Source organism: Heptranchias perlo, chromosome 8 (genome assembly GCF_035084215.1).
Source record: "Heptranchias perlo isolate sHepPer1 chromosome 8, sHepPer1.hap1, whole genome shotgun sequence".
Taxonomy (NCBI): Eukaryota; Metazoa; Chordata; class Chondrichthyes; order Hexanchiformes; family Hexanchidae; genus Heptranchias; species Heptranchias perlo.
In genome coordinates this window covers 11,883,685-11,907,436 of record NC_090332.1, presented here as the reverse complement: position 1 = coordinate 11,907,436, position 23,752 = coordinate 11,883,685, and the positions used below count along the sequence as shown (strand labels likewise).

General features: G+C 46.5%; 1 protein-coding gene across 3 annotated transcripts in view; it reads left to right on the top strand.

Annotated features, from left to right (window-relative positions):
* The window catches only part of crim1 (cysteine rich transmembrane BMP regulator 1 (chordin-like)), a 171,247-nt gene that overhangs the window by 98,457 nt on the left and 49,038 nt on the right, over positions 1–23,752 (top strand). For 2 of the 3 annotated variants that reach the window (XM_067988671.1, XM_067988670.1), the window contains exons 6-7: positions 13,017–13,199; positions 18,437–18,634. In XM_067988671.1, coding sequence (XP_067844772.1) covers positions 13,017–13,199; positions 18,437–18,634 — 381 coding nt within the window. The remainder of the gene's footprint in view (positions 1–13,016; positions 13,200–18,436; positions 18,635–23,752) is intronic. The other variant, XM_067988672.1, reaches the window with a different exon arrangement.

The window sequence follows — 23,752 nt, the reverse complement described above, 5'->3', positions numbered from 1 at the left end:
CCATTGTGGCATTGTGCCCAGTCAAGGCAGATGCTTCCACACATGGAGCAAAGGAACATTGAAAGGGGGAGTCACCCTGGACTCCTTGGGCACACCACCGATTGATCATTCATAGGGCAACATAGAAGTAGTACCTGGGGCAGGGTAGCCATCCACTCTTTGCTAGGGATAGGGCATAGCCTGGAAGGTCAAAGAAACAAAAGTAAGGGGAGATGAAAGAGAAAGCCTTTGCAATAGAATAGCTTCCAAATTACTGTTTTATTATTAGCAGACCAACGTCGAAGGCACTCTTGACATTCTTCATTTATTTTTAACGGGCTAACACCTCTGCTAAAATATCAAACAGGGGAATGTTATACGAGCTTGTTAAGCATTCCTCAGCTGATATTGTCAACAGTAATCTCTAGGCTTGTATTATCTGAGCAGACCATTGCAATCCAATAAGCGGGGGGGGGGGGGGCAATATTGCTGGATGCAGTGCAGAAGTAACCTAGTCATTCTAGAGTTAATGCTCGGTCTGTGTTATTCTAGGCAGGAGTGGGGGTGGGGAGCGATCGTGCATTCACAGCCCATTATGAGAGATTATCTCAACTGAAAGTATTTGCCTCCATTGGTCTTTTCATGGTTGGGGCTTGTCTAAGAGGGAAAGAAAACACCTGCCTGTTGATGTTAACAGTTCTAATCAGGGTCCCCTGCATACCCATGAGCTGCAGAAACAACCAAGGAAAGAAGTACCTGATTGTATTTTGTACCAAACAAACATATCTAGTCATTTTAGTATACAACTCAAAGGGAAAGCAATCTATTTTAAAATAAGTAAAAGCTGCTGAAGAAAGCTGACGTGAGCTATGACCATTAACAACCATCAGTTTAGATTTTGGTTTGTAGCCAGTCCAAGTATAAGTTGTATCTATATTTGTCTACTGTCCGTAATGGAATACATTCTACCCACAAGACTTTTTTATCAGTTTGATTTTGAACAGGTGTACATACTGTTGCTTTAAATCCAGTAAATAGACACTCACACTCACACACACACAGGTGTACACTGATACACAGGTGCACACTGACATACGTACACATATACATGCACGCATTTAGCACACGCACTCACCAATGCACTCAGCACACGTGCGCGTGCACAGCTGGACACGTGCACAAACTCACAAAAATATACAAGGAGGCAGATGTTGACAGCATTGTTTTCAGTTCCCTCTTTGGTTTAGATGTATTTCCTGTCTATATCTGGGTTACCATTGTGTCCTATTTGCTTATTAAATGAGTTTTAATTTTTAGATGTGGTACTTGCAAATTCAACGGTAAGGATGTTATAGGGCTTATTTTTACCTGTTGGTGAGCTTTACACACATCCAATTGGTGAATGTTACTGCTGGTGCTGGAAAAATGAAACACTGTTCTCTTTTTTTTTTCGTGGCACTCAATGTAGGCATCAAATAGTCCCAGGTCAGGTATAGTGGAGATCAGCAAACTGAACATAGGCTAGGATCAAACCTGGAATCTTCCTGGCCCATTTGGCTGAGCTACACTGAGCCATCAGGGGAACTTTGGCTTGTGTCTAAGTCTGTTAGAAGACGCACACCTGTTGTGCGTGCACACAGCCCCCCTCCCTCCCCCACATATACACATACATGCGTGCGCACACAAATCCCTTCCCCAGCACCACGCACACAGGAAAAAAGGCTTCTTTTATATTCGGTGTAGAGATGCTAGTGCCACTGACAGCCAATGCAAGGCTCCCAAAGCCTTAGCAAACCCAACAAGTTTAGGTTTGATGCTGGTTGCACAAGACTCACAAGTCAGGAGCTGTTAGCAGTAGTAAGGCACAAAACCAGTACAAAAGCAGCTAAAATATTTTTTGTGTGGTGTGAATATAAAGCCATCAGGGGAACTATGGCTTGTGTCTAAGTCTGTTAGAAGATGCACACCTTTGATTTCCTTTTCCCTCACGACATAAGAACCATCCAACTCACATAACCAGAAAGATCACCTTCCCTTCCCTTTTCATTCATATTAACGTGCTCTTTTCATTGTAATTCTGTAGCACTCACTTTCAACAACAACAACTTGCATTTATATAGCACCTTTAATGTAGTAAAACGTCCCATGGCGCTTCACAGGAGTGTTATCAGACAAAATTTTACATGAAGAGATATTAGGACAGTTGATCAAAAGCTTGGTCAAAGAGGTATGTTTTGAGGAGCGTCTTAAAGGAGAAGAGAGAGGCAGAGAGGTTTAGGGAAGGAATTTCAGAGCTTAGGGTCTAGGCAGCTGAAGGCATGGCCACCAGTCGTGGAGCGATGAAAATCGGGGCTGCGCAAGAGGCCAGAATTGGAGGAACGCAGAGATCTCTGAGGGTTTCATGACCTATTAGGTCATTTCCCAACTCCGCATTCTTGCGGGCATGTTGCAAACACACTGCTCATCAATTCTGACCATTAGTTTCAACGGTCAGAAAATCATGCTGACTGGCGCACAGATTTCAAATATGTTACAAGGCTCCCCACTGGAAGCATGAAACCGGAAAATGACCTCTAACATGTCAGAAACTAAAATTGTGCAGAATTTCAAAAGAAAGATTTGCCTTCTAATAGCGCCCTATCACACCTTTCTGAAATGTCTCCGAGCGCTTTGCGTTCCATTAACTTTCCAGTGCGCGCACGTAGTTTATTGGAGGGGACTGGGGAGAGAGAGGAGAATCATTCCGGGGCGAGGCACTTCCCAATGGTGAGGGGGGAGGGAGGTGAAAAAATTCAAGTCTGATGTTGTAAATTTATTTATGCTCCAACTTCTTTTGTCACTGCTCAGGAATTCACAACACAGACAAACAGGGCTGCAGCATGCAGGAGTAGACAGACGAACCTTGAGATGATAGACATTCTCAGATTCTTGTGGTTTACCAACCTGAACACATTTCCACATCAGGGCTGGGCTCTGCAATCAAAAGAGTGCGAGTGTTGTTGGCAGGATCTGTACTGCTCCTCCAGTCAACATCATAGTCCTAGCTTCTGTTAGGAAGTACTCGCAGACATCTGGAGGCCACACATTGAAACAATGCGACTCTGTGCCAATAAATTAAGCTTTTTTTTGTAGAACTTTGCTTTTTCTTTTTCTTTCAAAAAAAAATTGGCTTAAAGTTTGCATGTATTTGTAATGCTTCACAAATGTTTGTGGGATGAATACTTTGAACTGGCTCCATGATCATCCCCAGAAAGGGGAAGTGAGTTTTTAATCCTCTTGCGTGTTGAGATATTTTACCTCAGTCTCAAGGGCTCTTTTTCATTGCTAAAAACATACTCATGCTTCTGTACAGATTTAACTCTTTGTCACAGACTGCAGTGATCTTGAACCAGACAGGATCTTGTAGATTTGGAATTTAATTTCTATTATTTAGAAGTGGTTATGCTGCATGTTTACTGCATTGTATTGTACCATATTCAGCACTGCATTTTATTGTAGACTATTTACTATTTCATTACTTTTCCCCTCCTCCCCCACCCCCCCCCAACCTCATATTAAGCTATCCCCACAATCCTTCCTCGCACAAACTAAGATGGAACAGACCTCTCCCAGGAGATTACATGGCTGCGGGGGTTGGGGGGTGGGCAGTAAGAGGTGCCTAGTCACGATGCTCCAACCATCATGAGTGTAGGGCAGGCTTGATGCACCAGCTGGTCTTTTCCGACCCGTCATTTTCATATGTTCGTGTGTAGGCAGCCTGCTCCCAGCCCTCTGCAAGTGCCAATCTTAAGCTGGTGGTAGGATTCCAACCCCCACCCCGATTATCAACTCCACAATGCAGCTTTTGAGCAGCCTGTACGGAAATCTCAGAAATGCGAAATGGATATAAGGGGCTCAATTTTAGGGTTTAATTGCTGGGGCGGGGCTCCGAAAATGGCGGAAATCCCTTCGGGTTTGGAAGCCGGCTCCAGCCCGCCGACTTCCGAGTTTCCCACGGACCCACCTGTGTGCGTGCAGGCAACCCGAAAACGGTACTTACTTATGGCACTTTACCTGTGACAGAGTAAGTGATTAGAACGATTTTTAACTTACCTGGGCAGCTTGCCCACCGCTTCTGATTCACGCCTGGTGAAACCAGGTGTGAAGGGCCGGATCAGGGAACAAGAAACTAAATAAATTAAATAAAAAACCATAGACGGAAATGAAAGCACAAAATTAACCTACCTTTGCACCCTGCTCTGATGTCTCCCTCTCCGATGTTCCACTCATCACCCCCCAACCCCCGACGTCCTCCCGATCTTCCCCTCTCCCCCCCCGATATTCCCCTCTTTCCCCCCCGATATTCCCCTCTCCCCCCACCCAATCTTCCATTCTCCCCCTTAGATCTTCCACTCTCCCCCATGCCCCCCCCCCCCCCCCGGTCTTCCATTCCAGCGCCGGATCACATCTGGCTCTCTCTCTCTCATTCTCGTTCCCCCCCCTCACGTTGCAGCTCCTGCCAGCAGCCAGCTTGTCTAATCAGGCTGGCTGCTGGGCAGGAAACCTGGAGAGGACGTTAATCATCTGCGATCGGATCGGAAACGGTAAGTTTTGTTCATGCGGGTTTGCCACGCGCACCTTCACCCCCCGTGCTGCCAACCCGCCACCATTGCAAAATCGACCCCAAGAAGTCTGCTTTTTGAAATAAATGCCAATCTTAACACTTCTTTGTTTCATAAGGCATTAATTACCACTAAGGTTGTTAAATTTTTAGAATTAATTTCAGCAAATATAAGTCCTGATCCCACCCTGCTGCCCCACCCTATTCTGCTCGTGTCTGTCTGGTTTTGGACGTGTCGGCAGGTACCAACCCCGGCTGGCTGCTGGTAGGGCTGCTGGAGTACAACTGTACTTTCTTCTTCCTCTACTCTCCATTTTCTCTTCTTTCCTTTGGGGAGCATCTCCACTCAGTGTGTCTTCCGTACAGCCTGACTGTTCAGCAGCTCACTGAGCAGGGAGTCACAAGCATTAACACCCAACTTCTGCAACTGCAATGGCAATAGCAAGGTGGGACGCTAAGGTGCCAGACAACCAAGATAGCCCTAGTTGTCAGCTGTGACTCAGTGGTAGCACTGTCGCCTCTGAGTCAGACGGTTCTGAGTTCAAGCCCCACTCCAGAGAGTTGAGCACAAATTCTAAGCTGATGCTCCTGGTACGAGTACTGAGGGAGCGCTGCACTGTCGGAGATTCCGTCTTTTGGATGAGAGGTTAAACCGAGGCCCCGACTGCCCTCTGAGCTGGACGTAAAATATTCCATGACACTATTTTGAAGAAGAGCAGGGGAGTTCTCCCCAGTGTCCTGGCCAATATTTATCCCTCAACCAACACCACTAAAACAAATTATCTGGTCATTATCTCATTGCTGTTTGTGGGACCTTGCTGTGCGCAAATTGGCTGCCGCGTTTCCTACATCACCACAACGACTACACTTCGAAAAGTACTTCATTGGCTGTAAAGCGGTTCTGAGCTCATGAAAGGCGCCTAATAACTGCAAGTCTTTTTTTTTAGCCAGGTTTTCTTGTTTTTTTTTTGACGTGCAGTGGGGTTTCCCTATCCCATCATCTCGTCATCTTTGATGGGAGTTGCATTTCACACAGTATGAAATAACTTTTCTCATTTTCCCCTTCCCCTCCCCTTCCATTTCCCTGAGAAACTTAGTGTTCCACTGGTAATTTTTAATGAAATTTCTGGGGGGTGAATTTCTGCCGTGTTTTCAAGGGGTCTTCCGGGAGGGAGTTACAACAAATGAGCGGGAAAGCCAGCTCGGAAATTCACCCCCATTATATTCAATGTTTTGTTCCTGGAATCCGGCTGAAGAAAGACTTGCATTGATAATTGTGCTGTTCATCTTATGCCAAACTTTTATAGATATATATATATATATCTATAAAAGGAGAAAATAATTTATTGCACGGCAAGAAAAGAGGAGAGATTCTGGCTGCTGACATTTCCCATCCCCGCCCCATGTGAAAACATGTAATGATTTACACTGAGAATTGTTTCAATGACATAATGTTGACTGTGAAAGAACGCAAGTGCTGCCACGTTATTGATACAGTGGCTTCCAGTTCAACTCTCAAAGGAAGGCGAGGTACAGATTCTGTACAAATAGCCATCAAAAGGGATCGGGGTGGGGGAATAGTGTGTTTACTCTAAAAGGCAACACATTACTAACTCAACAGTGCACTACTCAGGGGTCACGGGAGGTCAGCATTCTGTTTTTAAGCCGCGTGCAGGCTTTCCGAGCTCCTGATGTCAACGTTCAGGAAGAAATACTCACGAGTCTGGAATTTTCAGGAAATAGCACACAAAACAAAACCAGAGATTCCATCTAGCACTCCTACACCGAGCTCCTGTACCCAGAAGGGATGCAGAACCTTACTGTAAAGGCTGGCTAAACAATACGAGGAGTATGTGTAACCATGTACCAAATTAACAAAAAGAAAAATAAATGGATAGGCGACCTAAAACTGGCATGCATAAAATCACCAAACGCTGTTGAGGGTTAAGGCAGCAATTGTGAAACAAGATAAGTGAGAATTGATAAATCTACCATGGGGAAAACACTTAATAAAATATGTAGCAGCACAAAGGCTAATTTAATGGGGTGATCAATTGTCAAAGTATGGCTATAATTCATGAAACAAAAGAACGTTTCCATGTAACAGGAATATTATGAGGCAAAAAGGGGAGGGTGATTAACGACCCACTGTGCACATACAGATAGGCCCCGATTTTCAAATGAAATTGCGGGTGCTTTAGGGGCGGAGTGGCTGCGAAAATCGGGAAAATCCCGAGCTGGTGAGGAAGCCGGCCCCAACCCTCCGACTTCCGGGTTTCCCACGGATGCGCGCTCGCGCTTCCAAAATGCGGAAGTCCCGCCAGGTAGTTAAAGAACCAAATGTACCTCATTTCTGACATAGTAGATAGTTAAACCGATTTTAAACTTACCTGGACGGCTTTCCCATGGCTTCCGATTCACTCCTGGTGAAGTGCTGGATCAGGCAAAAATAAAGTAAATAAATTAAATAAAAGACCATTGCACAAAGTTAAAAAAACAAAATAAACCTACCTTTCCACCGATGTCACCTGCACCCCCCTGCTTCGATGTCCCCCTCTCCGATATCCCTCTCAGCCCCCATTGTCTCCCTCTCCAATCTCCCCCTCTCCCCCCCCCAATCTCTCCATCACCCCCCCCCCGATCTTCAGCGCCCTCCATTCTGTTCCAGCGTCGGATGACGTCTCTCTCTCTTTCCCTCCACCCTCCACCCGCCCACGACGTTGCAGCTCTTGTTGGTAGCCAGCCTGTCAATCATGCTAGCTGCCGGGTGCGAAACTCAGAAACAACTTTAATTACCACCAATTACATCGCGATTGCATCGGAAAAGGTAAGTTTTTTTTATTTGGGTTTGCCACGCGCACCTCCACCACCCCCACCCCCCCGCTGCCATTTCAAAATTGAGCCCAAACACACCACTGTAATTGAATCTAAAGGGTAAGAAGTGTCTGACATTATCGTGACATCCAGCAGTGATTAGTGGCGTTATAGGTTAAGATAAAGGGATGCTTCCTCGATAACGCTTCAGAACAGATGGCGGTGTAAGGCAGCTTGATCTCTGGAGCATTGTTCTGAGCACTAATTGGATGTAATAATGGCAATTGGTTGAAGATGAGCACAGGTTAGTAAAATATCCCCAACGTGATTTGCGTAAAGTTCGCTTGAACAAGTATCCCTTCGTCCACCCTACCTCTGAAACCGCCACCAGCCCCGCATCCCGGCTTGCACTCTCCACTCTTCTGATTGGGAAATTGTGCGTCTCTCCAAACCCCCCCCACCCCCCCCCCCCCCAACATCGTTCTGCTCTACCTCAGTGCCAGAGCCGTCAGCCAGCGTGATACTGCTCTCTTGACTCTCTCCAAATCTCTCCATCTTGCTTCATCTCCCCCATTTTCAAGAACCAACTCAGTGACCTACCTGTTCAACCGCACCTTTGGCCACCTCTTCTAGCACTGCTTCCAATTCTTGCTCGAATTACCCCCCCACCCACCACTGCCCCCATCTTGTGAAGCACTTTGGGACTTCGCAGCATATTAAAAACACTATATAGGCGTAAATCGTTAACAGTATTTTTTTGCTTCAGCTAATGTGCACATTACAGAATTTCTTCCTCGATTTTATGCAGCACAGTGGTGCAGGGCGACAGAATGATGGGACACACGTTTGACTTATCTCATTCCATGCCCTATCCTCCCACTCTGCTGAGTTGCCTAATCTCAGCTGGGGTGAGATGGTGAGTCAAGGTCAGGTGCCTCCCCAAAGCGTGGGAATCACTCTGTCTTTGAGCAACTGGTTGAAGAGTGACCCTGACAGAGGCTTGGGTGCAGGTTGATTAACTGCTCTGCTGCGGTGGCCTGAGGCCTTTGAGAAACGAGCAGGATGGGGAGAAATAGGGAGATTTCTCCCATATCCTTATTTTAAAAGAAGTCACAACATTATCTTTTTTTCCTTATATTCTGTTCCCCTTTCCCATGTTACTTCGCTGTGTCCCCAATGACCTCCCTAGTTGGGAGTACTGGAGCTTGACATTGATAGACCCGTCAAGGGGATGTATGACAGTATTAGTTTCCCTTCCTGACCCAGACAATCAGGTCAAGACTGAGGAAGTTCGTCCTCCAGGAGTCCCCAAAGTGCACTGAGACTAGAGTTCAGACTCGGGTTTCCTAGTCAAACGTCCCAGCTCTAGCAATGTACTGTCAAGCCAGCCATCATCTGTTGTACTGCGTTTATGCGAACGTGCAGAATTGTGGTCAAACCAACACGCCTCCCTCAAAAAACAAGTGTCTGTTTTGGGTACACGGGAGGTTGGTAAGCTTCAAGGCTTTACATCGTTCCATAGCAAGACTTAAAGTCAATTCTCTTGTTCGTACTTGCCTTTCAACATGTGATTCTTAGAGCCAGCCCAAAATCTTGTGGCTGCACCCTGGTGAAAGTTGCCACTAATGGTGCCCCATGAAACAAGAATAGATAGCAAAGTGCTGGCTCCAGCCCAGAACATTCCAGATTCTCGATTTAGAAGACAGCAGTCCGTGTTGCCATGTTAGAAGTCCTGCCATGTGAGATCGCAGCATGATCTTCCTTGATGCGTGCTGAAAGCAGACTCCTAATCATGGTTAATTCTATAAAAACATGCTTCAGTGGGCACATGTATTGCCAATAGTGTTAGCAGATGTGCATTCCCTTCTTTTCACGTAATTGTTTTTAAAATCACTTCATGGTTGTGTTTTATTTTCTTTGCTGCCAATCACGCAAAGGGGCAAACCTGTGACCAGGGGCATTTACCTGCAATTACTCTTTAGCCAGCTCAGGATTATGACAATGTCACTCTATCAGCAGTTTCCTGCTTATTACAAATGTGTTTAAACAAAAGAAAGAAAAAAAGAAAGAACTTGCATTTTTGCACCTTTCATGACCTCAGGACATCCCAAAGCACTTTACAGCCAGTGAAATACTTTTGAAGTGTAGTCACTGTTGCAATATAGGAAATGCAACAGCCAATTTGCACACAGCCAGGTCCCACAAACAATCATGTGATAATGACCAGATAATCTGTTGAGGGATAAATATTGGCCAGGACACAAGGGAGAACTCCCATGCTCTTCTTCAAAACAGTGCTTGAGATCTTTTACATCCACCTGAGAGGGCAGAAGGGGCCTCGCTTTAACATTACATCTGAAAGACAGCACCGTTGACAGTGCAGCGCTCCCTCAGCACTGCACCAGAGTGTCAGCCTAGATTATGTGCTCGAGTCTCAAGTGGGACTATGAACCCACTACCTACTGACTCACAGACGAGAGTGCTACCACTGAGTGACAGCTGACAAATAACATCTTTAGTTCCCCTGCCCTTCCTGCAGCCTCCCCCACTTTCTCATGCTAGGGTACTGTCCCACAGCCGCGGGTACCTCGCCCAGAAGCCACGTGCTTCATGTGTAAGCCTGGGCAGCACGCTATTTGGCTTATACAGAGGGCATTTCACCTGACCCCAGACACAGCTTTCAACCAGCATTCACACACTCGCGCACTTTCCAACAAGCGTCACTGGATAGCGGTCAGGAACGTGAACCCTGGCTGATTTTTTTCTCCCCTCCTCCGCAGCCTGGGAATACTGAGGCCAATTATAGTATCCCTACTGCCTTCGAAAGTACATATCTATAGCTGTGAGGACAGGGCCAGATTTGTCTGTGATGCTTCACATGGTAAAATAGCACAGGGACTTATGAAGACCTTTCCTCTTGTCTCCTCCAATTTCATGATTTTCTTGTAGTCTCCACCCCGTAAGCTGTAATTCTTTTCAAAGCAAGGGTTTCTTCCCTTACTTCCTAATATATGATTTGTTGGTTGTTGTACAGTTTCCCCAAAGCTAAAGAGCTCGTGGCTCTCTTGTGTGAAAGTGTGCTAGCTGGTCTCCAGCACAGTTATTCAGAATAATTGCCTAATGCCAAAGGTGCCCAGGATCCATCCAGCCACATCCGGCGGGGAACATTGGCAACAGAATTGCCCTCCCTCCTATTACTCAGCTTCAGTAAGATGTTACAGGTGTAGCCTCAGGGAAAGCAGCAGCTCCTGCAGAAAGTTGAAAGGAATTTAGTTGCAGCAACTGTTGAAATATGAGCATGAGACAGACTGAATAATGGGTTTGTGAGGGCTGGAGGATTGCCTTCTGGTGTGTTTGTCTTTTTTGTAACACAGAGTCCATTACAGTGTTTTCAATTGGAATAACAATTGTTGATTCAGTTCAGCAGTAGCCAACTGACCAGGGACAAGAAATTTCAGCTGAATTCAGACAAGTTACTGGAATAAATGCGCTCTCTCTTTCTCCAACTTTCTGCCTATCATTGTCTTAATCACTCACTGCCTCTCTCCTATGCTCTGTCTTTGTCTGATTCTATATGTGTATATGTCTCTGTCCATTTCTTTATGTCTCTATTCCTGTGTCTCTATCCATTTCTATGTGTGTCTCACTTTCCCCATTTCTGTCTCTGTTTCCATATGTGCGTCTCTCTCTCCCTCCGTTGCTTATCCTATGTATGTCTCCATATCCATCAGTTTCTCGTTCTGCCTCTTCCTTCATCTGTTTCTGTGTGCAGACGTTCCTTAAAACCTTCCTCTTTGACCAAGCTTTTGGTCACCTGCCCTAATGTTTCCTTCTTTGGCTCAGTGTCAGTTTGTGTCTGATTACACTCCTGTGAAGCACCTTGGGACGTTTTACTACGTTAAAGGTGCTACATCAATGCAAGTTGTTGTTGTTGTTGTTGTTGTTGCTGCTGCTGCATGTGTATCTTTCTCTCCATCAGTTTCCCCCGTGTGTCCTTCAGCTCTCCTGTCGGTTTTTCTCTCTCTTTTTCCATTGTATGTTATTCGCTCTCTCTTTCTCTCTCTCTCTCTCTCTCTCTCTCTCTCTTTATCTCACTATGTATGTCTACGTCTTTCTTCCGATATATGTGAACTCTATCCATTCTTATTTCGCTATGTGAATCTCTCTCTATCTCTCTGTCTGATTCTCCCATCTATTTGCCCTCTCTCCCCATCCTTTTCTTGCTCTGCATGTGTCTCCTGTATTTTATTTTTTGATAGTGATCACGTGAAAGGCCCTTTCGCAGTATGAGTGGAGCTGACAGAGAGAGACCCAGTCTGCACTCCCGTTGCACAGATAAACCCCACTTCTTCGTCCCTGACGGTATTGTATGTCCGTGAAAATGTGGGGCTACGATTCTGCCGTAGGATAAGGGAGCCAGTTTTAGTTTTGTGAGCACGAGGAGCAGTCCCTTACGTTTGCTGTATGTGGAACTCTGTGCAAAGAAGCAGAGCCCAGCAGGCCCGTGAGAGCCAGCTCTCCACTCCAAATGGGAGAGCAGTGCACAAAATGTGGCTCACCAGAAATGGGGAATGAACTTGTGTGAAGTCAGTTTGCAGCTACAAATTTATCTTCATCTAGTTTATCATGAGATACTGAAGGGCAACGGTTTGCTATTTCTGACATCCAGATCAGAGAAATTCTGTCGGCTAGTTCTGAAAGCTGGCTGTTCAGATTTGTCGATGGAAAACATCTGCTCAAGTTTACACAGTGCTGTAAACTAGTGGGACAACTAATCGTCAGATTTTCATTTTGTGGCTGGGATTAGTTATTGGGTTTATCTGGCTTCACATACTCAACAGATGGCAGAGAAATTCCAGAGGGGTCAGTCAATATCCTCAGTTTTGTCGACAAAAAAAACAACTAACTCAAATTGTCCCCACCCCATTTGCAAACAAAGGAACAGGAGTAGGCCATTCAGCCCCTCGAGCCTGTTCCACCATTCAATTAGATCATGGCTGATCTGTATCTTGACTCCATCTACGTACAGGATTGGTTGATCCTGCCCCGACAATGACTCAGTGGGTATAAGTATCGTGTGGTGTGGTACTGAACCACACGGATCACAAATGTCCGCGGTTTGATCCAGGGTCTGTGCTGAGCTATCTGATCTCAGTAGGGGCCTCAGAAATCCTGGGCTGAGGGTGGGGGGTGGTGGGGGGTGGGAGGCGTAAATATTCAACTAAAGCTTGTGATCGCTACCCACCGATCCTAACTGGAAAGCACACATGTGGGGTTGCCAGGTGAGAACAAGTCTCTGGCTCGACTACGACGGTCCGCCAGCTAAATAACCCACTGACGCTCGGGCCTGGATTTTCCTACCGTCTGTAGTCAATTGTAGGGCTCGCTCTTTTAAGAATGGCCGATTGTGGTGAAGTACGAGAGAGAGAACAGCTGGTGCCCATGGAAACTTACCCCAAAGAGTCAACACCTTCATGAGAAGGAACGGAGAAAAAAATTTGAACAAGGCGACGATAAAAACAGCAGCTGGCAAAGTTACCAGTGTTGTCGGCCTGACATAAATTAGGCCACAGCCACTGGTGTGACCGAGTCTAACGGAACTTTTTGTGCTCTGTCCCTCCAGAGACAAAGCCCACCTGCATATTCAACGGCGTGGAATATTACGACGGGAATATGTTCCGGATGGATGCATGCCGCTTCTGCAGGTGTCAAGGGGGCGTCTCGATTTGTTTCTCAGCGCAGTGTGGCGAGCTGCACTGTGACAGGTACTACGTGCCAGAAGGAGAGTGCTGCCCAGTCTGTGAAGGTAATCCTAACTTTACCAACCTCTCTGCACGAAGGTAAACTACTGCGGTAAATTCTCGTCTTCACCACCTGGTGGAGCGAATTGCCCGCCCGTTACAGAACCCGGCCGATTATCTTTCGATTAAAATCAGTGGAGTGAAAATCGGACGGGTTCTAAACGGGCGGGCGATCTGCTCCACCAGATCACCGCCCAGGTGATGAAGGCAGTAAGTTAAGAAAGACTTGCATTTATATAGCGCCTTTCACAACCTCAGGATGTCCTAAAGCGCTTTACAGCCAATGAAGTAATGTAGGAAACGCAGCTGCCAATTTGCGCACAGCAAGGTCCCACAAACAGCAATGTGATAACGATCAGCTAATCTGTTCTCAGTGATGTTGGTTGAGGGATAAATATTGACCAGGGCACCAGGGAGAACTCCCCTGCTCTTCTATGAAATAGTGCCATGGGATCTTTTACATCCACCTAAAATGGCAGACAGGGCCTCGGTTTAATGTCTCATCCTGAAGGTGGCACCTCCAACAGTGCAGCACTCCCTCAGTACTTCACTGGAGTATCAGCTTAGGTTTTATGCTCAAGCTCTGGAGTGGGGCTTGATCCTACAGCCTTCTGACTCAGGGGCAAGAGTGCTACCACTGAGCCATGGCTAAGACCTTTAATTAATTTACGTTGGAAATGTACCCCAGGTCACACATATCAGAAGGTCCCAGGTTCAATTCTTGGTCTGCGCTGAGTTAGCTGACAACAGTTGGGGTGTTCTAGTCGGCTTCATTGCCTCTGGGTTAGGCAGGGAGGGGATAAAACACATTTAAGGGGAAGCTAGATTAGTACGCGAGGGAGAAAGGAATAGAAGGATATGTCGACAGAGTGGGACAAAGCTCGTGTGGAGTATAAACACCGGCATAGACCAATTAGTGCCGAATAGCCTGTTACTGTGCTGTATATTCGCTGTAATTCTATGTAAAGAATCAGCCACAGTTCCCTTTCTTTGGTTACAATGCAGTCTGCTAGAAAACAGGTGTGTGAGCGGCAGGTAAGAGCAGGATCAGGCTCGACTGTAATGACCCCCTGCTCAAATAGCCTGCTGATACTATCCAGTAGAGAATGGCCACCTGAACGAAAAACAGGAAGATCACCAATAACGCTATACTCCAGCATCAGTCGCTGCCTTCAGGAAAGATGAGGAGGAAAAACGGACTTGTATTGATCCGGATTGGCACTAATGCGTCCTCTAAGTGCGCAGTAACTAATGCCATTAACTCATCTCTAACCCATTGGCAGGTTTTTTATTAGGGCATAAGAAATTGTTAAACTGGCCCATTAAGCTCCATTGGACCAGATCTATTACATGGCAGTAACAGGATTTCGCTCACTGCTCTAGTGCATTTCAGTTATTTAAAGGGATGCTGCAGTTTCCAGTCTACTCCTGTTTAATGCACTGAACCACAATACCTTTACCCTGGTTCCCACCCTGGCTTCATTGCACCTTCGCACGGAGAAGTAAATGTTTTCTCTTTACTGAAAGCAGCTTTGGAAGAGTCGAGGTGCATTTATATTGCACGAGGAATCGTGAAAATTGGTGTCAGAATCTCGCACAAGCTGTCGGGGCTCACTGAGGCCTTGTTGTTGCGGACACCCATGTTTAGCGCAGCCCTGCCCGTTTTACGTGCAGCTCGCGGCTGGCTGCATGGAACTTCCCGCGCTCGGTGGACCTGGAAGCGCCAACCTTATGTAAAAAAAACGCCTTCGGAAAGGCATCGTATCGTCAGGAATTGATGTTGTGTTGTTTACTGCCGCCAAATGAACCGTATTGGATAGCTCACCCCTTCCCCCTCGCCCAGGATACTGACTCATGCTGGACTATATCAATAGGTGAGCTGCAGTAGGGGTTAAAATATTCCCTGTTTTATTTCCCCTGAAGTTGCAGCCAGCAGCGTGAGGTGCGACATTATGAGCTGACCGCAGTGGACTGCGAGCAGTCTCTCCGCAGCAGTCCATGGCTGGGCCTCATAAGTGGCAAAAGGTCCACTTTCAAGTCTCTTGGATTTTCTTAACTGCGGAGATGAAATGATAAACAAGACTTAGCATTAGCAGCTGCATTTTTGAGGAGCATTGCCTGCCTTGAAATAGAGGGTGCCAGGAGACTGGAGATTCCCTTTCAAAGGGCTTGTGGCACTATTATATTGAAGTAGACTCTCCTAGGAGAGAGGTACATAACCAGGGACCCGGCAACTCAGTGTGGTGCCGTCCCCTGCTTGCCTTTCGATGCCACCAAAACCTGATCTTTATCAAGTAAGTGGAGACTGGTGGCACCGTGCAAGACCCACCAAAGGTCTTAACTCCAGACCTGGTGCTGTTTATATTTGAGATTGCGTGTTTCCCATCACCGGCACACTCCTAATGTAAAACCACATTCACAGCCTCAGCACTGCCGTAGAACTCTACTTACCCACAATTGACTCCACTCTGGATTATTTCTATAACCAGCAACAAGATTTCTCTTATATTACAGCCCATTCTCCAGAGACAGCGTGGCACTAAACGAGGCGATGTTCCTGTCTCTATAGACAGTGCTGTACTATAAACGCGGTGTAAGATGAAACGGAAATAGGGGCGTATGACAGATGTCAGGTTGATAACACAAGTGAGAACCAGGCAGAATATAGAAAGTTCGGAGGGGGAGTGAAAAAGGAAATAAGAGAGGCAAAGAGAAAGTATGAGAATAGACTGGCGGCCAACATAAAAGGGAATCCAAAAGTCTTCTACAGGCATGTAAACAGTAAACGGGTAGTAAGAGGAGGGGTGGGGCTGATTAGGGATCATAAAGGAGATCTACTTATGGAGGCAGAGGGGATGGCCGAGGTACTAAATGAGTGCTTTGCATCTGTCGTTACCAAGGAAGAAGATGCTGCCAGGGTCTCAGTAAAGGAAGATATGGTTGAGATACTGGATGGGCTAAAAATTGAGGTACTTGAAAGGCTAGCTGTACTTAAAAGTAGATAAGTCACCCGATCCGGATGGGATGCATCCGAGGTTGCTGAGGAAAGTAAGCGTGGAAATTGCGGAGGTACTGACCATAATATTCCAAACATCTTTAGATATGGGGGTGGTGCCAGAGAACTGGAGAATTGCAAATGTTACACCCTTGTTCAAAAAAGAGTGTGAGGATAAACCCAACAACTACAGGCCAGTCAGTTTAACCTCGGTGGTGGAGAAACTTTTAGAAACGATAATCTGGGACAGAATTAACAGTCACTTGGACAAGTGTGGATTGATTAGGGAATGCCAGCACGGATTTGTTAAAGGCAAATCGTGTTTAACTAACCTGATAGAGTTTTTTGATGAGGTAACAGAGAGGGTAGATGAGGGCAATGCAGTTGGTGTGGTGTATATGAACTTTCAAAAGGCGTTTGATAAAATGCCGCACGGTAGACTTATCATCAAGATTGCGGCCCATGGAATAAAGAGGGCAGTAGCAACATGGATACAGAATTGGCTAAGTGACAGGAAACAGAGAGTAGTGATGAACGGTTTTTTGGACTGGAGGAAGGTGTACAGTGGTGTTCCCCAGGAGTCACTGCTGGGCCCTGCTTGATACATATTAATGACTTGGACTTGGGTGTACAGGGCACAATTTCAAAATTTGCAGATGACACAAAACTTGAAAGGGTAATAAACAGTGAAGAGGATAGCGATATACTTCAAGAACATATAGACAGGCTGGTGGCATGGGCGGCGGACACGTGGCAGATGAAATTTAACACAGAAAAATGCGGTGATTTTGGTAGGAAGAATGAGGGGAAGCAATATAAACTAGAGGACACAACTCTAAAAGGGGTACAGGAACAGAGAGATCTGGGGGTATATGTGCACAAATCGTTGAAGGTGGCAGGGCAGGTTGAGAAAGCGGTTAAAATAGCATACGGGATCCTGGGCTTTATAAATAGAAGCATAGAATACAAAAGTATGGAAGTCACGATGAACCTTTATAAAACACTGGTTTGGCCACAACTGGAGTATTGTGTCCAGTTCTGGGCACCGCACTTCAGGAAAGATGTGACGGCCTTAGAGATGGTGCAGAAGAGATTTACTAGAATGATTCCAGGGATGAGGGACTTTAGTTACATGGATAGACTGGAGAAGTTGTGGTTGTTCTCCTTGGAACATAGACGGTTGCGAGGCGATTTGATGGAGATATTCAAAATCATGAAGGGTCTAGACAGAGTAGATAGAGAGAAACCTTTCCCATTGGCGGAAGGGTCAAGAACCGAGGATATATATTTAAGGTGATTGGCAAAAGAACCAAAGGTGACATGAGGGAAAACTTTTTTACACAGCGAGTGGTTAGGATCTGGAATGTACTGCCCGAGGGGGTGGTGAAGGCAGATTCAATCATGGCCTTCAAAAGGGAACTGAATAAGTACTTGAAAGGAAAAAAATTGCAGGGCTACAGGGATAGGGCAGGGGAGTGGGACTAGTTGGATTGCTCTTGCACAGAGCCGGCGCGGACTCGATGGGCCGAATGGCCTCCTTCCGTGCTGTAACCGTTCTATGATTCTATGTACCTATCTCTGAAGGTTGTACTATAAACAAGGTGGTGCACCTGTCCTTGGAGACAGTGCTGTACTATATTACTCTAGGCCAATGATCCTAGTGAACCTCCGTCAGCGTGGTGTTCAGGAGCACTGTCTGAGTTCGAGTTGTTTAGTATCCCTGAAGGCAAACAATATCTTGGCACTTTCATAATGCTTTGCATGGTCTGAAATGTCCCGAGGTTCTTTATAGGGAGGTCGAGGTATCTGAGCAAAGAGGAGGACAAAAAGAAAGTTTAAATCAGCAAATTAACATATGAATGCGGCATTCCTTTTTGGAATATTGAATACCGTATCAATCTGTCGTGCCTGCCTGTCTTCTGCAGCTTGTGCTCACCCACTGTGTTTGTGTGTTAGATGTGTAAGTGCGTGTGTGTCTCACAGATATATTTGTATGTTTCTCATGTCAGTCCCTCTCGCACGTGTCCGTTTCACTTGCCATGTCTGTGTGCGTGTCCATCTGTCACTCGCCTGTGCGAATCTCTTTCATGCTGCATGCCTATTTCTCTCGTGTGTCTGTCCCCCGCCTTGTGTGCCCATCGCTCCCTTTTGATGGCGCCTGTCCCTCTCTGTTTGTCTCTTGCGTTTATCCCAAGAATTATCAACACCATCGTCCCGGTTTGTTAACGGCGCTGTATTTTCCAACAGATCCAATCTACCCAATCCACAATCCCGCCGGGTGTTATGCCAACGGCCAGATCCGCGCGCATGGCGACCGCTGGCGTGAAGATGACTGCACTTTCTGCCAGTGCATTAACGGCGAGCCCCACTGCGTGGCTACAGCGTGCGGTCAGAGCTGCCTGAACCCAGTGAAGATTCCCGGGGAATGCTGCCCTGTGTGCGAAGGTAGGAGACCTTTCAAAATTGAACATTTAACGTACTCATTCACGATGAGTAAAAGTCCTTATAGAAACCGGCCTGCGTAAAAAAGATTGTAGTCTGCGTGCTCAGGGACAACTATTTCAGTGGGAGACAATAAAAGGACACCGATGCTTATGCTAATTGATAGCGTTGCGCATTAATATTCTACTCCTCCAGTGCTGTTAATGATAATTATTCCTGGAAGCCAAAATGCTTTTCAACAGCTACTTCAGCTTTGAGTCAGACTCATAGCGTTTTATTGTGAGGGTAAGCCTCCAGTGCCAACGCGTGCTGCCCACTGTGCACTTTCAGCACAAGAGACGCAGACTCCGCACCTTCAGCGCCTTCAGGGACCCGAACTTTCTTTAGGTCGGCAGAGCGGCCGACTGAGACCGTGCGAAACACAGAGCCCCCTCTTCTTATCGGCCTTCCGTCAGAGCCTAGAGGCGTGGCGGCAAAGGAAAGCCGGGAGATTGGCATTCGGAGGCCCTCGTTCTCCACCCCACGCCCCCGCAGCTCTCCAGAATCAGTGTCAAACCGAAAGCCTCGAGCTACTGCTTCCGTACAAACTCCAAGGTGTAAGGTGGCGGGGGTGGGGGGGTGCCAATTTTGATATTGAAGTTCTGCTGCAGCATATTGTCGCCAGTGGCGATTTTTAAAAAACCGCTCATCAGCTTCTTCAATCTCCGGAACCCCGATTATAACCTGGGGCTTGCCTCTCACCCCAACTCGCCGACGTGATGCTGGGGTCATTTTAACTCCCAGGCCTCATCACCGTACTCCCGGTCCGATTCCCGCCCAAACCCGCCGGGAAATGACGTGGAGTGGGAAGCCGCCGCCAGGACCCACAGGAACAGTCCGTGGCTGTTAGGGAATTGTGTCGAGGAGGACCGGATGCAGTGGGGGAAGGGGGGGAGAAGCCTGGGGTAGGAGAGGACCATGGTTTCCTTGTGGGGTCTGGAGGAGCTGCTCCCTACTCCCTCAGGCCCCCACAGGGAAACCTTTAGGAAATTAAATGACTTACCGTCTCGGCCCCTCTCCTGGGCCTGCTGCTCTTTGGCGCCGGCTGTTGCTGGTGGAGCCAGCAACTGTGTGTTAAAATGGCGCTGGGTGTGAATTACAGTCAGACCCAGACCTCCATTTTGATGACACTTGCCTGCTTGCAGCGAGGGCCCCGTGGCTTTCGAAACCCGGGACATACAATTGCACAAGGTTCCAGGCTGGAAGGAAGAATGCCACCTCTATTTTAACCCCCTCCACCGCACGCCCATTCTAGTCAGGAGAGGGGAGCCGGTGGGGTGGGTAGTGGTTAAAATTGGCCCTCTGGTGTCTAGGAGAAGGAATTGCTTGCTTTGTGAAATACTTCACACACACACACACACACACAGACACACACACACACACACACAGACACATACACGAACACACAGACACATACACATGCTCACACACAGATACACACACATACACACACACATATACGCACACAGACACATATACACATACACACATATACACACAGACATACACACACATTCACACACACAGATACATACACACAGACACATACACATACACACACGCATACTCACATACACACATGAAAACACACACACACACACACACACACACACACACAGCTCTCCCAAAATTGCTGAAGCCAGACAGCACTGATTCAAGTAATGTAGGTCATTCCCTCGTTTCAGACGGGAAAGCAGGAATCTGAGGAATGCGAGTGGTAAATGAAAAGTTATTTTTGGAATGATGTGTCTGTTTTCACTGGGTTCTTACAACAACATTTACAGTACATTTTCAAATCCACGTCTGGCAGGTGGCTGCTTTGAGGCAGCAAGTAGTGAAGGAAACTTACATATAGAGCTCTATAACATGTGCTGTATGTTATATATGTACCTATGATATGTAGTGTAAGGTATGTTTCTGTATAATACATGGTAATATCAGTAAGGCTCCTTTCTTGTACAGAGTCTCGCTACATGGGAATGTAAATTGGAGATACGACTATAATTCTACATACTATATTTCCTTTGCATGTGTGTGTGTGTGTGTCTGTCATATGTTGTATAATCACAAAAAAGGTTTGGATGAAGAAAGCCCAGCAGCCCATTTGATCTTAGTGCAGCCCTTTTTATCTCATCCAGCCAGGATACCAACCCAAATGTCTTCCCCATTACAGCATCTAGGTGTTTCTTAAATGAGTCCATTGTTCTGGCTTCAGCCACAACCTCCTGGCAACCCACTCCAACTGCTGCTCACTTTCTGTGCAAAGAAATGCTCCTCGGCATTTGTCCTAAACTTGCCCTTCACAAATCCTGACCCTGTGCCCTCCTGCCCTGCAGTATCTAAAAGTATTGGTCCAGGTTTTTTCTTTCTCCAACCCATCCTGAGTCATAAGGTTGTGGGGTCAAGTCCCACTCCAGAGACTGGAGCACATAATCTAGGCTGGTACTTCAGTGCAGTACTGAGGGAGCGCTACACTGTGGGAGGTGCTGCCTTTCGGATGAGACGTTAAACCGAGGCCCCAACTGTCCTCTCAGGTGGACATAAAAGATCCCATGGTACTATTTGAAGAAGAGCAGGGGAGTTCTTCCCAGTGTCCTGGTCAATATTTATCCCTCAACCAACATCACTAAAACAGATTATCTGGTCATTATCACATTGCTGGACATGAAGCTGAGTTCGGATCGGTCAATGCCCTGTGGGTGGCGGAGCGGGCCCAGGGGCTATGTGGCCGGGTCCTGCTCCGACTTCTTGTGTTCTTTAGATTTGTGGTTGGGATCAGATCAGCCATGATCTTATTGAATGGCGGAGCAGGCTCGAGGGGCCGATTGGCCTACTCCTGCTCCAATTTCTTATGTTCTTATGTTCTTATGCTGTTTGTGGGACCTTCCTGTGCGCAAATTGGCTGCCACGTTTCCTACATTACAACAGTGACTTCACTTCAAATGTACTCCATTGACTGTAAAGCGCTTTGGGATATTCTGAGGTCATGAGAGATGCTATATAAATGCAAGTCTTTATTTTCTTTCTTTAAGATACCTCTATAAGATCCCCTCTGAGATGTCTCTTTTTCAGGCTGACCAGCCCTAGCTTATCAAATCATTCCTTAGAGCTGTTTATGATCAACCTCATTGTTCTCCTTTACCCTCTTTGGGCCTTGAGGCTCCCTTACAGCTTGATGATCCAAACTGTATACCATAGTCCAGGTGTGACCTGATCAGGGCACACACGGACTCACTATGCCTTGCCTTTGATACCAGGCATTGTTCTATGTGATGATACGAAGCACCATTTTGAGAGCATAATAAATCCTTTTTAATTTACTCCCTCCCTCACGACACTTGCCGGGATATACTTCCCTAGCTGTCAGCAGTCCTCCTGTACCTCAGCCCTGTGGCCATTGGCAGGCTGTTCAGTTGTGGGAGGCATCACAAATGAGCCTCGTCCTATCTACACACACGCACTTTCTAACCCTGGGTCACTGGGCAGTTATCAGGAGCATTAATCCAGGCTGAAATCAAATCAAACCTTTTTTCCCCACCCAACAGCCCTGAGTCTGTTGTAATGTCCCTGCTGCTGCAAGAGTTGAGATCAACTAAGTCGGTACAAACTAAGGATCGAATTATGCTCTCTCTTGACCTTCGAATCCCTCGCCCCTCCCTATCTCTATAACCTCCTCCAGCCCTACAACCCTCTGAGATCTCTGCATTCCTCCAATTCTGGCCTCTTGCGCATCACCAATTTCTTTCGCATCATAATTGGCGGCCGTGCCTTCAGCTGCCGGGGCCCTAAGCTCTGAAATTCTCACCCTAAACCTCTCCACTTCTCTCTCTTCCTTTAAGATGCTCCTTAAAACCTACCTCTTTGGCTAAACTTTCAGTCACCTGTCCTAACATCTTACGTGGCGCGGTGTCAAATTTTGTTTGATAACCGCTCCTGTGAAGCGCCTTGGGACGTTTTACGGTGTTAAAGGCGCTTTATAAATGCAAGTTGTTGTTAGTACCACACCACAAAGCCACTTGCCCCCCCAGTCAGTAAAATAAATAATAATAACATAATTTGGAATGTAGTCAGGGATAAAATTGCATTGCAAAATTTGTTTCGTAAAATAAGTGGCACAGTAGCAGTGGGACAGCACATTAAAAAATAGGAAAGTACAGGTATCATGGCTTGCAACATCACACAAGTACATCACAGAGGGAATGTGTCAGAGGAAATGGGAGGGAGCGATGACTACATCCCAAGATTTGCTTTGAGGCAGAGTGCAGAACAAACGCATTCTTGCTGCAGCCGTTATCAAACCAAGACAACATATTATTACGGTGTGGCAGGGAGTTTAAGGTACCATTTCAATCTCAGAAACTGCAAGCGGTTCACTGGTTTATTATAGGAATCGCCGAGTTGAATTATTGCCCTCCAGCTCTCTCTCTCTCTCTGCCATACCATCAATTGATTATTCTCCATTGCACAGTGCACGGGTTTTCCGTGTAAAACATAGGCTGGGGAAATTCTTCGGGCCTGATCCGAGGAATTTCCTGGCCATAGTAACAGGAGCAAGCCATTCGACTCGTTGAGCCTGCTCCACAGTTTTGTTCTTCATAGCAGCTCTACATTATCAATCCCAATTTCCCACTCTTTCTCCGTATCCCTTAATACCCTTACTTCCCAAGTATATTATCTACCTCGGATTGCACCCCAAAGTTCAAGCAGCTGAAGATGTTTAAATTCCCCTTGAGCCACTTTCATTTTGATAATGTTCTAATTTGGATTTCAAGCACTGATTTCCCGGAATCCAGCTGCAAAATTAAAGTGGCCCTTTCAAAAACCACAGGCTTTATTATTTATTTTTGTGCGGACCAAGCCCCGATTTTACGCAGTCTATAAATCTCTCGTACTCTATACCCCAACTCATTTAATCACAAAAGAGCGAGTGTAAATGGGACAGAGAGAAGAGATTGTATATGGGATCCAGAATGAGAAAAAGTGCATTAACAGAAACTCAGAGAGAAACTAGCCTAGCAGGGAGCTGGCAGTGATCCACTTGTTACTGGTCGTGCTCCTTCCTTCAGTGTTTCACACCGAACA